Source organism: Eurypyga helias, unplaced genomic scaffold, assembly GCF_000690775.1.
Source record: "Eurypyga helias isolate BGI_N326 unplaced genomic scaffold, ASM69077v1 scaffold16863, whole genome shotgun sequence".
Lineage (NCBI taxonomy): Eukaryota > Metazoa > Chordata > Aves > Eurypygiformes > Eurypygidae > Eurypyga > Eurypyga helias.
Window position 1 is genome coordinate 7,115 of NW_010239367.1, and position 15,414 is coordinate 22,528.

General features: G+C 40.6%; 1 protein-coding gene across 1 annotated transcript; it reads right to left on the reverse strand.

The window, feature by feature from the left end:
* Nucleotides 1-647: 647 nt before the first annotated feature.
* EIF2AK2 (eukaryotic translation initiation factor 2-alpha kinase 2) lies at nt 648-14,987 on the reverse strand (the record flags this gene model as incomplete). Its single annotated transcript, XM_010148134.1, has 14 exons — nt 648-767; nt 848-910; nt 2,761-2,856; nt 3,401-3,526; nt 5,641-5,833; nt 6,585-6,692; nt 7,866-7,985; nt 8,423-8,551; nt 8,717-8,751; nt 9,213-9,303; nt 10,287-10,369; nt 12,639-12,765; nt 13,564-13,733; nt 14,873-14,987. Coding segments are annotated over 14 exons (1,576 nt in total), but the record flags the coding sequence as incomplete, so codon positions are not given.
* Nucleotides 14,988-15,414: the final 427 nt, after the last annotated feature.

Below are 15,414 nucleotides of genomic sequence, written 5' to 3' on the forward strand. Positions count from 1 at the left end.
CTAAACTAGATTTCCTAGAAGGTGAATGCTTAGTTTAAAAGTATCTATTTTCAATTTTAGAGCAGTGAAGGTGCTAGGTGTTCAATGGGGGTGCAGAGACAAGAAAATGCACCTTAAAGAACTGGAATTCAGATACCTATTCCTAGTATCTTCTCTGCCAAAATTAGTCTCGCTATTAAAAACATCACTGTACAAATCAGAAGGGTTTGAAGCACATACCACAAGACAGCGCTTCTTCCATGAAAAGCGATGGATAACGTCAGCCGATAACAGATGCAGCACATCATTAATGCCATGCATACAGGGATTTGCCACAGGCCACTTAGCACCACATCAATTTAATTTCCTAGGAGAAAAGGACTAGGTTCCTGTACTTAATTGTACAGTATAGTTCAGCTCATCCACAACCTGTGTTTCCAGGTAGAAATTTCAAGTGATCGCTTCCTGTCCTGGCGTGCAGCTGGTGGACGTGAATAGTGATGCAACCCTTCTGGCGGACGAGCTCCTCAATGGTAGGAAGGTGAAACGCCACGGAAAAGACAAATCCCAAGTCTTGCTGTTGCTTCTGACACTTACTGCTATTTCATCAGTCTCAACAGACATCGAACCCCAGATCTAAACACACTCAGAGCCTTTGAAAGGGGCATTTAGTGAGTATGAGTTTTAAGTGAGCTGTTTTTATCAACAGACTTTAAAAAGTCAAGTATTTCAGATGCAGAGTATCTTCCGGAAGGGTCTCTTGAAAGCATCTTTCTGATAATGGGTGCCTGCAACAAGAAATTACGTGTCAATAAATTATTTTTACGAGTAAATAAACTAACTGAAATAACATATTGAAATCCCATACCTGTGCTGGAAATTGGCTGGTGAAGTGCTCTGGAAGTTTACCTTCTCTAACATCATGCCATACCTGAAATGCATAAAAGAACAGTTTCAGTATGTTTACGTTGATTATATGTTGCATCTCACTTTATGACCCATATAATTTACCAGAGTAATGACAAAGACACCAAAAGGTAAGGCTCCAAAAACTATAAACAGTTGGAAAGTTTTTTTCCACTTTGTTGTACTCTGGTTTGCTTTTATGGTCTTTCCATCAGCTCTTCTCTCTTTGTAACCTTAAAGGCTTCACACTCTACAACATTGTGTTTGTTTCAGCAATCCTATTTCAGAACCATTACCTTTCTTTAAAAAGTAGTGGGTTTATATCTTCTTTACCACATCAAAAAAAAGGCACCAAGATGACTACATTTCCTACTTTGGATGTCAGTTTACAAGCCAAGCAGGTGTGCTTCCTCCCTTTTACCCTGTTCAGTACCACACGCTTTTCTCTGGCATTGCAGAATACGGTATGTGGCATTCACAGCAGCTGACATATGGAGGATCTCTAATTGTACACTTTCAGAAACGCTTCTGGGTGACAGTGTTTTCCACATGATGTATCTTTCTGGGTGAACAGGGCCATCCACATCATTCACTTTGCTGCTAACATGTGCCTGAAGAAGATGACAGTCATATTCTTGCACACTTAGCTGTGCATCCTGTATTGTTGGCTAGTCTTACGGATGCTCTAGCCTGGTTTAGCAAGCCCTTATGATCAGTATCTAGTAAAACAACGGCTCCCGTGAACTTCAAGCTTCTTCCCTACTCTTCAGCAGTAGCTTTAGGCCTGCATCGCTACCTGCCGCTGATCATCAGCTGAGGAACTCAGCTCACAATCATCAGCTTTGCTTTTGCATGGTGTTGTTTGGCAGGGCTTGCCAGCACCATGCAAGAGTTTATCGTGCTCCATTAAATGAAATTGGGTTTTAAGCTGATGGAGCAGCGAAGACCACTGTAGGACTTCCCATCCACGTGACTTCCACACCTGCCTACAGAGACAAGATTTTTATGCTTCAAGGAAACAGGACTAAATAATTGGTCTTGCCCTTTTGATTGTAAACAAGGTGTCTTAGAAAAATACTACAAGGTAACCGAGCAGAGCAGAGCTGAATCTGGGAATTGAGCAGACATGATGATACGGTTTTCTCAAACTGGCAAAAGGACCAAGCTAATGGCGTTCAAGAGCTGCTGGGTCCAACCATGTGTCTAGAATTACATAGATCTTACTTAAGATACTCAGCAGCTACATCACTGTCCTGCAAAACCAGGTTTGAGCATACAAGCCATTACACTCAATGTGCAAAGCACCGAGAAAAAGCAAAGACACATAAGAGACCTTTTCAAAAAAAGCTGAATTAACACAGGTTTTGTTTCAGAAGTAACATCTTTTTCAATTTAAGCTACAGTTTCCAAATCACTTCTGCTTTCATTTTGGAAAACTGCAGGTGTTTTGGCTTGAGAGGAACTTTGTTCTTGCTCCGCTGTGCAGCGAAGACAAGAGTGTGGCAGAGACAAAACTCTCCCATTCATTCTTTTGTAAAATTAGAAAAATATCCCCTTTAAATACTCCGATCAAAAAGATTTATCAGTAAGTCGGTAGCTTTTTGCTAAAAGTTTTTCTTTAGCAGGCTTAAGCTTTACTGGGCATTTTTGGAGTACCTTACTGCTGTCAGTAGCACGTAAGTGGAATAAAACCTGTAATACTCCTTCACTCCAGTTACCACATTTCAGACGAGGTGTGAGGGCTTACGGGCCTTAGAGAAATGAACGCACGGGACAGCAGACAGTACACAGAATTCCTCCAGCACACAGCCAGCATGTGATACCAGCAGCAAGGCAAAACAATAACACTTTTTTTTTAATTTAAAGATTACATACCTTCATTTTCTCATGACAAGTCAATGCCAAAAGAATTTCAAACCAAATTAATCCCAGCGCATAAATATCTACTTCATTTCCGTATCTGTCCCCGAACTACAAAGATTAGAACAAGAACAATGTAGGAATCAAATCCAACTGGCCAGCACTTCTTAAAGCAAAATCTGAAGTCAGTAGCAATTTCCACCCCAAGGCTACAGGACTCGTCCTACTTGAGCTTCTTACTGGTCATTAACCCTTTCTGCTACAGACGTGTTAAATAGCGACTATTAGGTCACATTAAACACCCTAAAGCTACGACAGACCTGTACAGGTAAGGCATGCCAGGATCTCTCTCAAATAATGAAAGGAAAGGGCTCAAATGCCACAGTTAACAGAGATCCTAAATTCAAACTGAAATACGTGGCTGGCTGGAGCGTTCCTTTCAGCCAGCACTAGCAGACCCTGCAGGTCAGCACACCGGAACAAAATCGCCATGCTTGCAGATAGCTTTCTCCAGAATACAGCTGTCCTCGTGTGCAGTCATACCAGGGAACTCTAGGCAACTTGGCTTAGTACTGAAATTCAGATTAGGAACATCCAGCGCTGAGTTTTTAATGCAAATCTAGTTACAGAGACACTAATATAGCAGGATAATTACCTGTTCTGGTGCCATATATGACTTTGTTCCTCTGTTCTCAGTCAGAGTCTCATACGCCACAGACGTCACAAGACCAAAATCACCTATTTTTATTTTATCTTCGTGTGATATGAATATATTCTGAGGCTATATATACGTATTAAAACAAACAAAAAAAGATATCAACATATAACCAAGGCTTGTTGTCAAGCATAATGAGCCACAGAAGCGCTCCCCATAAAATTTGACAATTGTTTGCAGAAATTATCATTAAGCAACCAATGGGGTGGGAAACAGAAAAATGTTTAATTAATTAACCAAAAAAACCCCACCTAAATTTAAAATAGTGCATGCCACAGTAACTGCAACTTTTTTCCCACTAGCTCAGTCACAACTGCATCATGTTTTAGTGCTCTTCAAATACAATGTGCACCTGACATTTCATATCCAGAAGTGCTTTTTAGGCTTCCGTCCTAGCCCTGGGACTTGATAACACTCAGGCACAGCATTTAGGCTCACATGGAACTCCACTCAAACCACAGTTTCTCCCAGGCACAGCAGGATGATCTGTACTGAGTCAATTGCGGTTAGGGCTTAGTACAGGTCTCTCACAGTACCACTTTTAAGTTTCAACTGAACTTCCCATTTTTAAATTTGACAAAGTCATAAGCAACTAAAAGGAGAATTGTATGTGCTTGGATGAAGTTTCCTAAAGAAGATAAAAAACCTACATTTCTGAATATTACTAAAACAAAACCAAGTAGCTTCATGCTGTCTTTTACAGAGAAGCTCTAGTGGACTGTAAGGCCAGGAGAGACGTAGTATTTAACAGGAAGAGATCTCTGTTCAGGAATGTCTGATACAGTTCTTCTGTTGTAGTTTGACTGTGCCCACACACCTGTAATGCAGTACCTACACCTGGCTACACTGTCTGAAGATGCCATACCAGGCACAGACAGGATTCATCTCAGCTTGAACCTACCCTGCAGCTTTGATGGTGGGACAGAGATCTCAGATGGCCAAGCATCTAAGTTGACAGCAGATCAGAGTGGGAGAAAAGATCCTAAATTAACAGGACTTGGAAGCACGTTACAGCCAGATGCCATGGATAAGGGACTGAGCCAACAGATACATAGGAACAGGGAAAAGTAAGAGATTGAGCTGAGATGAAAATAAAGTAGGACTGAAGGAGCAAGGAAATACAAAGCACTCAGAGTAGGAAGAGCTAGGAATTGTGGGTGAAAAGGCACTTATTAGGCCTCTTTTTCCCAGGCACATAGGAAAATAATGAATGTATATTTGTGGTTCATTCCAGTATTGTAGCAATAAGCCCAACAGAAAAGCTCTAGAAGACACATTTGTATTTGTAAGACAAGATTCTGCAAGTGAGCAGTGAACATGATCTGGAACTGTGAATGCAAAATACTTCAATCTCTGGCTCAGAAAGTCCATAAATTTCAAGTTACTGCAAGTCCTGAGAGGAAGGGAATATGCATCACTATCATCTCTCAGCTCTGAAAATCTCTAGGTGTTTGGAATTAGCCACTATACAAGGAGAAGAGCATCCTAGGTCAACATTTAGTGTGACCCACTGCAGTTGTTTTTAGGAACACCACCACACTAACGACTTTTCCACAAAGTATGCGATTTAAAACTCTGTAAGCAACGTCATAGCTGGCCTATATAAAGCCCTGAAGTCTTGCAACTTCATCCTTTGTAATCTTTATATTGAAATAAAATGTTTTTATGATTGTGCACTTGTAGAGACTGAAGTTCTACCCAAAAAAGTAGCACTGAAATATATGTATGCATACGTGGTACAAGAGCAGCAACTGGAGTATGTTGTACTCAGACACAGCATATATTAGGATAGATAAACTATCCCTTTACAACGTGGCAAGGGCAAGCTTCCTGCACTCAACTTTTGACATTCTTTCCATTATTTTACCAAGTAAAGTTGGTATTTGTTGTTCCAACAGGCAGTCTTGTGACCCAGTAACATGTAATACATGGAAAATGCATGTTAACTCCTGGCTACTGACTTTTTGACCTAGTGCATTCCGAGATCCTCCAAGTTTACCTTCTGATTTGAGGAAGAAGTCCAGCCAGTTGCTGGAAAAAAATTCGTCACTAGCAATATCAGAAGAGGCACGCTACTAGGGTACATAATCGATGAAACATATTCGAGGACAATATAACATTTTCTGAAATTCCAGTAAGTACTATTTTTATCTTTTTTTAAAATAGCCTATCCTACTTACCTTGAGGTCTCGATGGATTAACCCTACAGAATGAATATAATTCACTCCTCTCAGTATTTGTAAAAATTTGTTTTGTGCCATCTCATGATACTTTTGGTCGCGTCTATTCTTTTCAATCCAGTTTTCCAATGGTCCTTGTTCACATAACTCCATTTGGATGAAAAGGCAGAGAACTTCTTGGTCTGACTTCTGCCTGCAAAAGAAAATTATATACCGTACTGAAATGAACAATTCCCCTTCCATTTTATTCCTCATTTACTAAGCACACTGGACAGATACCATGCCAACCATCACTTTGAACCCATTAATACTTCATGGCTGTAGGTAAGTGTGGGAACGTATCCAAAGGGTAGGAATTGACAGCTAGTGAAAAAAGCTTACCACAGAGGCTTTGAGAAGTTAATAACCTACATACGAGGAAAACTCTCACCACCCTCTCCCCAGAAGTGTCACTCTCGAAAGACTGCCTCTAAATGAAAGCATTTCCATTTGCATTTCTGTTTCAGGCAGCAGGGTTAACATGCTAACTTAGGGAAATAACTGAGTCTGAGAGCTACTGCCTGACCAGTACTGACTTAAAAAAGGAAACTTCCAGTCAGGAATTTGGCAGCTAGCAGCCAGACATTTCTTCAGTTTCTGTTGTTAATTTTGAGTTCCGCATTCTTACACTCCTCTATAGATTATGCAAGTTCTCTGTGTTGAGAGAGGAGAAAGATAAAATTGCATTATCATCTTACTCATCAAGGAAGAGGAGATACAAATATACTTGATTATATACAAGCGGCTGCTGAAAAGCACTGTGCCTCTTTTCCTAACAGTGTATGCGTGTATGTGTATGCGTTTCTCTTTGCGTAAGGATTTACAACCTGTTGTCAGCCTTTCTACAAGACAAAAATCACTATGGCAAACAAGTTTGTGAGTGCAAACAACCGTCTTGTAGTTACCTTGAGTCTGGACAAGTCATGTGGTCGTACCCCTTCCAGCTACAGTAATACCGCACTATGTTTTCATGGTCAAGTCTTGCAAGTTCTTTTATTTCACGCTTTACGTTCCTATTTGGGAAGCGGGGGGTGAAAGGAAAATATAAGTGGCATTTCCCTATAAAAATGTAATACTAGGAGAAGCAAAAGACATGACATCAAGTAGCAGTACAGAGAGTTTTACATTACTTCAGAAAAAAACCCACCGTGTTTTCCTTCATACAAGTTAAAATTGTAGTTACAAATTCTGGGGTTTCTTTCATCGGCTCAGTTATTCAAAGTGCAAAAACGTTTTAACCCCATTAGAAATTAAAGTTCCACTCAAAAAAAGCAGATAGTTGGATTGCATAATTACATTAGGTAGCCAAACACAACATAGCAAACACCTACACTTTCACCTCTGAGGTTTGTTTACACAGACAGAAGTCAGTGTAAATGCTCCTGAAGAACAACATTTGGCTTAACCCAGTTGCTCTAACATTGTCTGGTGAGGAAAGGTCAAACCCACAAGCAGTCTTTGAAGAATCAGCAAAATGGGGTTTTTTAGTGTAGTTCTCAGAATTGCGTTACAAATTAAAATAGCGAATATGGGAAGAACACAAGAATCTGAATGGCAGTTACGCAATGTAAGGGACAGTTATCTCCAACAACTTGAAACTTTTCAATTAGATCGCCTAAAAGAAATACAAGTTTTTCAGAAAATTACTTTAAAAATTAAGGTCTTCATTCTCTGTTGAGATTTAGAAAGAACTGGTAACGGAGAGCGAGAATAATGACTACATGGGTCGTATGTAAGGCATATTCTAATTACAAACCACAGTGCAATGCTACCATTTTTCTCTGTTTAATTACAGTCATTATGCATTACTGATAAGTTAAATTTTCCATGTGACCTGTCAAAAGTAAGAGTGCTGCTTTCAATGTTTTATTAATCAGCAAATTGTCTTCAAACACATTTTGCAATATGAATAACCAGAGCACTAGTGTGTCAGGGGGAGTAGAACTTAACCAAATTACGTGTTTACAGCTGCATCTGAAATGATCCCAATGCATGCCGAATTAACAAAGTTGCATGCCACTTTCAGCTTCACTTAGAAATACAACAGTTTACCAGAAAGAATGGAGACTTAATAATGAAAATTTCTTAAATGCTCCTAGGATTTTTAAAGAGACAAAACAAAGCACTAAAATGTTGATTAAGGTTGTCCCAAAATAAAAAACCAGAAGTAAATGTACAGTACTTACTTTGTGAAGCGAACTCGTTTGACTGCATAGGTTCTCTCATCAAGCTTTGCTGTTGCTTTGAAAACATTCCCAAAACCACCTTCACCAATAGGCTCTATATTTTTAAAACTCTCAAGAAATCTTAAATAAAACATACATATACAGTGTAAGCATACTTAACATTAAATCTATGAGATATAAAAATGGTCCTGACAGGTCTAATACATCTGCTAAAACAGCATTTTACAGTGATCACTTAAACACACACCAGGTCTAAATCATAGTCTTGAAGATTAAGAAAACCAAGGGAAACTGACCCTTGATAGCGTGTAGGGTAATTACCCTCACATGTTCACACAAATGACCTGTGGTTGGAAGCTTTAAATAGCATTGCATTGCACTGTCAGCTGCTACGCTGTATGGGAAATTTCCAGAAAGAAACCCAAACTCGGATACGAATTTTTTTTGGAAGGTTATTTTTACAGCAGTATTTTCCCACATTCTACTATAAATAAACAAATCTAGACTCTGCACTGTAATTGCCACACAGATCTTATTAAACAAAAAATCCTTCTCACCTTTTATTTACAGTGTGTGGGCTTTCCTGATTGGTATTTGTGTCCAAATCTGGCAAACTTTCATCTGAATCTGACATCTTGTTCTTCTCTTCATTGTTTCTTGCATTATTAAAATTAACTGCCAATTTTCTTCAACAAGGATAAAAGCAAAACTTACAATGAGCCATTTTTCTAATACGTGATGAGAAGAAGAATGTACCTCCCAACAGAGGCACTTCTTTGCTAGACACAGCAACACCGAAGCGGTTTGCAGTGTAATTTATGGGAGACACCAAACCAGAAATAAACACGTACCTTTTGGATTTCAGGGCAGAGCTTGGTGCACCTCTCTACGTGAAAAAGAGAAAAAAGGTTAACAGAGATATCCTGAATCTTTCCACTCCACTTAGTTTAAAATGTGTCTGAGAATGTACCTAGGAATTGTCTATAAATGTGTTCATCCCTTGTGTAAGCAAGGTGCTAAGAGTGAAGCCATATCTTAGCCTGAAGTTTTTCTGTGTGCTACGTATGACATCACCATTCTTCCCACAGAAAAACGTGAGCTTAGTTTGCTCCCCTTTCTTGGGAATACTGCCCATTTGGTCAGCAGCACATGAAGTGGGCCTGCAGGACGGAAGTAAACGACTAACCGTGAACAGTAAGAAAGTACTCAACAGCCTTAGGGGAAATGCACATGTCTTTTCTAGCAATTAGCGGATGAAGGAACAAACTGAGGCTACACCCTGACAAGCAGCATGCTCCATTCAGGTTCTGAAATGTAGTTCTGAGGGAGACCATTTTCACAGTATACCTGAGAAGGTGAAGGTTTTTCACATACTGCCATGTCTTTCATGTTTTCTACCAACTTTGCAGCTGAGTCTTCAAAGCAAATACTGCTGCTGCTGAAAAATAATTGACTAGTTTTAGGTGAAAGTAGCACAGTCATAAATAAAATGATTGCCATGAGGAAAAAAAAAAAAGGCAGCATAAAAAAGTACACAGTTTTTAAGAGAAAAACCTGAAAAAGCATTAACGGTCATGACTGAAACTACAAAACTTTATGCTGGAAAGCTAATAAAACAGTAACATTTTGTAATAAACTCCTCTATTTCTACGACGTGACACCAGGATACCTCGATATCTGTGTGACAGACACTCCAGTATGTCCTGTAATAAAGTAGGTTAAATACAGCCATTTACTTCAAGGCAGTGCAGCCACCTCTGGCGCTGTACGTCCCAGCCTGCTTTACAGTCACACAGAGAAGGCAGCAGAAGCGGCAGTGGCACCACAGACAAACTAACTGCTGGGCACGAAAGGCTTGACCTAGCGTTCCCAAATCACAAACAAACATTATGCGTGTTGGTTGTCTTTCGCTACACCAATTCTCCCTTTGGGGAAACGAAGGTTGATGGAGAATGATAGGGGAAGGAAAAGAACAGAGAAGAAAGCAGAACGTGGAGCACAGGCAAGTACTAGAACTGAATTATACTGAGTTTGCAAGGGTGTCACAACAGGAGAGTGTTCCAAATGGCATGAAACAATGCTACTGAACCAGGTAGGTTATTCCATTCACTTCACAGTAAAAAATGCTTCTGAAAGAACTACTCATGGCAAAATACATCAGAAAACTCTATAATTATTATACGCTAACCCATAAGGACTCATCTAATTGCACAAGTACAATACATTTTGCTCTGAAGTCTAAGAAACACAAGCTCAAGTTAAATGGCATTATACTGCAACAAACTATGGCAGATTTTATCCAGAACCAGATCACATGACTCTCTAAGTAAATACATTTTGTTATCACATGATGGAACTAGATGATCTTTAAGGTCCCTTCCAACCCAAACCATTCTGTGATTATCAGTGAACCCAACTTACTCCGAGTCAGACTGAGTTGGCACTGGAGAGGAATTCCTGTGTTCACTGAATGTAGGACTGCTGTTAGATCTTTCACTTCCCATCTGAAAAAAGCAAACCAAGAATGGGTAACACATTAACGCTAAAAAATCCCTAGTGCAAAACGTGCTGTTCAAGGGGGGGTGGGGGAAGACTATAAGGTCGCAAGTGGAAGTTGTTCACTGAACATTCCAAGCCCTGTGGAAGAAAGGCATCCGCCTGACTTCCTACCCAGAGGAGGGAAACACAGGGCCCTGTTGCAGTGGGATTTTCCCGCTCATATTGACACTATATAGACACACTGGGGAAGTAGAGTCTGGGATCTAGTAACAACCAGAGTAACGGCTGTTAAACGCAAACATTTCATTGTTTACCGCATACGCGGTTGTGGAAAGCGAGACATATGTCGGCTTCGGTATATGTGATCAGCAGAACTGAAAATCTGAGTCTGCACAGAGACATTCGATGTCTTCCATGTGAAAGCCCTGCAAAACCTGGATTACTACATTGGAGATGACTGAAAAAATTAATCCTAAATACTTAGTAGAGATTCTTCCCCTTTGTTTTCCCCCATGTCATAAGAGCGTAACTGTAACATTACAAGCAACACCGACAGTTGTTACAGGCCACAACCTGACAAAGAGTAAAGATGCATAAGGGTTTACGTTTCCGTGATAGCCACCAAACAGAACCGCTTGCTTTGAATTCAGGCGTACTGCGCCTTTACTGCTTTTTGCTAGTAACATGGTTAGTTACGCAGACATTGCTGGGAATTAATAAACTTTCAAACCAAACCAAACTACCCCAAATTTAGAATAATTGCTACAGAGGTTCTGCTTGTGGTAATGAAAATGCAAAGACCCGTCAGCTTGCCACACAGGAAAATATTACGGAAGGACTGTAGAGCTATAATAGGCCATTGAGTACATGGTTAACTTAAAAACAGTAAAAGAAGCATTTAAAAGCCACAGTCAACAGCCAAATAATGAAAAAAGTACTTGAAGCAAAAAAGGAGTTCTTTCCTCCCCCGTGCTGCCTGCCCTCCCTTTGACCACGTGTCGTGGTTTAACTCCGGCTAGCAAAATACCACAAAGCCACTCACAAATCCCCCTCCCCTCCTCCAGTGGAGGGGAAAAATCAGAGGAAAAAGAAATAAGGAAGCTCATAAAATTAAGAACTATTTGCTAATTAAATCTAAATTAAAACATATGATACAGTTTCTCACCACCCACCGACCAGTGCACAACCAGGGGTTGAGTAGTGAGAGTCAGACCCAGAGAGCCCAAGAGCCGCAGCCCGAGGGCCACAGCCCAAGAGCTGTCACAGCAGATTCCAAGTGAACCCTATCAGCGATAGCAGCCTGGGAAAGCTAAACAAACCCACCAACTCCCTCATGAATGAGCCAGCACAGAAGTCAGCGAAGCAGCTAATGCAGGAGTCAGGGAGAGGGTTCGCAAGTGTACGGGAGTGAACGAGAGAGAGTAAGGGAGCGAGTAATGGCTCCCGTGCCCCGAGTATGACGTACTACAGAATGAAATACTCCCTTGGTCAGTTTGGGTCAGGTGCCTGAACTGTGTGTCGCCTTCACTGTCTGTAGCGAGACCACAAGAGCTGGGAACGCAGCTGCAGGATCAGAAGTGGAGAAAGACCTTGAATTCAGTTCAGGCATTCCCCAGCACCAGCTAAGAACTTAACAGTGCTGCTCCCTACATCCAGGAACACAGCTTCCTAGCAGCCATGGCAGAGAGAGTTAACTCTTTCCTGACTGAACACAGCACACCACGCTTTACCGAAGTTGGTTCATATGTACGGCTCTGTGCATTTCAGAAGTGGGTTTGGGTCACTGTCAGGATCCTGGTAACATTCTGCACATGTGGAATTACGATCGCCAACGTGAAGAAAACCACTCTGCTTTCCAGAGGATGGTGCCAGCAGTTGCTTCACCAGGCTCTGCCCCGGAACACTGCAGAGGGTAGGTCCAGTGGATTCCCGCTCCTGCTCAAGGACACCACTTTGCACAGGAGACCACCAGTGTGCTGGCAAGGATTCGGAAGGTTTTAACAGATGCGTGCCTTTGAGTGACAACACATCTCTGTGTATTGCAGAACACGGTCTGATAGCTGCTGCGAAATTTGTTTTTTAAATCCAGCAACTGAATACAGAAACACAACATGAATTTTACCAACAGCATCCTGTAGCCCAACCGACCCACCAAAATATGAATTGTTACCCACTTCAGTGAAATCCGTGGAATATGCTTTTAAATACAATGAAGAAATCTGTTCAAAGATACAAACACTAAACTTCTGTCTTAAGGCTAAATACAGCACATACTGTTAGACTGCCTTCCTTATTGAGCTTCTCAAACGCTTGTTTGGCAGCAGCTTGTTTTGCAGCACCCAGAGAAGATCCAGTGCCAATTCCATACACTAACCCAGCGATTGTACAGGTGCACGAAAACCTGTAAAATAACAACAAGGAAGAGAGTCACATATCCCGTACGACAGGATTCATTTAACGATTTTAAACACTACAGTCAGCAGGCATTACAAAGTGGAAACCTGAAATACACATCTTCAGAACAGTATTTCCAGGATAAATTTAATCGACTTAATAATGGTAGATAACGCATCTGACATGCCTTCAAGGAAACTACTTTCAGAGAGTGAATATTTAGCACTTTGTAAGGTTGAACTCCTCAAAGCACCTTATCATACGCACCCACAATCACAAACTATCTGTGGTTTCTGTTTTAAAAAGGCTGATTTTGCAGGGGAAAAGAGGAGGAGTTTCCCAGCAGATATTGTTAGGGGAGTTCAAATATGTAGATATTCCTTATCCTCCCCCAGCTGTCATTAAGTGTAATGTTTCTCCATCTCACTGACCGGAGTACATACAAAACGAGACACAAACAGGCTCTCTTGGCGCTTAGTTCCTAGGGGTCTCCAAAATACACCCCAAGAGGTACACAAAGGTGCCAGAGCTACAACCAAGGTAACTGACAGTTTGTCAACACCAACTGCCATACTGTCATCACTCCATCTCTTCTCTCAGCTCAGTTCTCTTAGCTTCTCCTCCTGTGCCATACCCCCCAACTCTTTAACCAGCCAGTGGCCCTCTACTGGACTTGTCCCCAGACTACCCCCGAATTTTAATGGTACTTCTAAAGGTTTGTCTAACACTGCTTGGGCAATTAATGGTACTGTTAGTAAACACAAAGAAGTATTAAAAGCAAGCACAAAGACAAAGGACATCTTACATGGGAGCATGGGCATCTCCAGTACGTTTTGTTTTAGGGTAATCAACTATTTGCAGCGTCCTCTGCGAATAAATATTTAGTAGGCTGACATAGTTGATGGCTGGTGCAGCTGATAAGGTCACTGGAGTTGTCATTAATTCTGCATCTTGTGCATTTGAAGGATTCTTTGGCTATAAAACAAACAAAAGAGGTAACTTGAAAACTTAAGCTTAATAAATAGATTAAGATAAACAGTGCAGGAGATCTAATACAGCTTCAGAGTTTGTCAGCATTTCAAAATACTTTTAAGAAATGCCAAGTTGGCACTAACAGGTCCCGTGTGGCAGAGAACAGTCATCCCAGCCCAGAATTACTACATTTTGAATTTTCAAAGAAATGTAAATCCAGTTTTCCAAGTATTGCACCAATGTCTTTTTTAACAACCTATCACCATGTCTCATCCCACCTCTTTTCTTAAAAGACAGGGAACGAAAACGTGAAATGTCTCATAACATACAAAAAAAAGCAGCGAATGCTGCCTTCTGAATTTTCTCACAGACTGACCAGAGCCAAGAACAGGGTTGGCAGCAGGGTGCTGCCGATGCTGCAGTGAGCGAGGGCTGCAAATGCTCCTGTGCAAGAGAGGGAAAAGCAGGACTTCTCAGCTGTCTCATGATTAAGCAGTATTAACAATATGTTAGCAAACATGCAGCAACTGTGTTAATCATAGAATAATGATGGTGACACAGCAAAAAGCACATGGAAAAAGGGAAGGAAAGATTTACTCGAAAGGTGCTGAGAAGAATTCTGGGTCAGAAAGAAAAATGAAAAGTGGCTACCACAAATCACATGGCAGAAAACAGAGGAACAAAATCCAAACCTAAAGTAAATCAAGGGAGGATAAAAAGTATAGAACCAGCTATATGGTTAAGAACAGAACAACAGGGATGCATCAGATCAAGTGAAAGGGAGCAATCTTAGGAGCTGAGTGGCAAGAGACACACCGAACAACACCCTGTTTTGAATTAACACAGTCCATTTGGGTTGTACCAAGGCAGCTTAACAAAGGCAAATACATTTCCTCATCCTCCCTTAACAGCAGAGGAGGAAACACTCTGGTATTACATACCAATCCTGTAGCAGAACAGTAAGGAAAATAGTTCAATGGCAAAAGGTAGAAAAGCACTGAATAAGACAGAACAAAGACAACTTAAATAAATATTTAGAAACTCTTCCAAATTAAACAATGACGACTTATTAGCTACTTTTAGAGATTCATCTTCAAACTTTACTAGCAAAAAAACCCAAACAAACTTAAGAGTTTACTCACCTGTTTCTTAATCATTTCCCAGGTTTTTTTGGCTGCTACTGCTTTCGCTTCCTTCTTATTTTTACCAGTGCCTGTACCATATTGTACATCGTTTATTTTAACCACAACTGTGAACCTGCAATGAAGGAAACTTTCCTAAAATACTGTTACATTTTGTCTCATATATGCTTAATAACCTGCTCCGATGCCACTTTGTTATCTACAAAGCAGTCTAAGTTAACTGTGGACCCATTTAAGTATCCATGTGTTTTTACTATATCTAACTCCTGATTATCCTAATTCTTTAGTAGAAATATTTTTTTAAATGCTTCCTCCCTAATCACAAATGCATGTACTTTATCAGTTCTAACAGTATTTTTAAATGTTTAATTGCTTTTTTAAGGCAAAATTACAAGCAAAAGAACACATTGTTAAAGGCAAGGTTGGGAAGCCCTAACACCAGGACCATCTTGGTACTGCAAAACTGCATGGAGGGGACAGATGAGTTAACCTTGATTTCACAGGTGCTGACATGGGTTACACCTGGGTTGGGGAAATCCTAA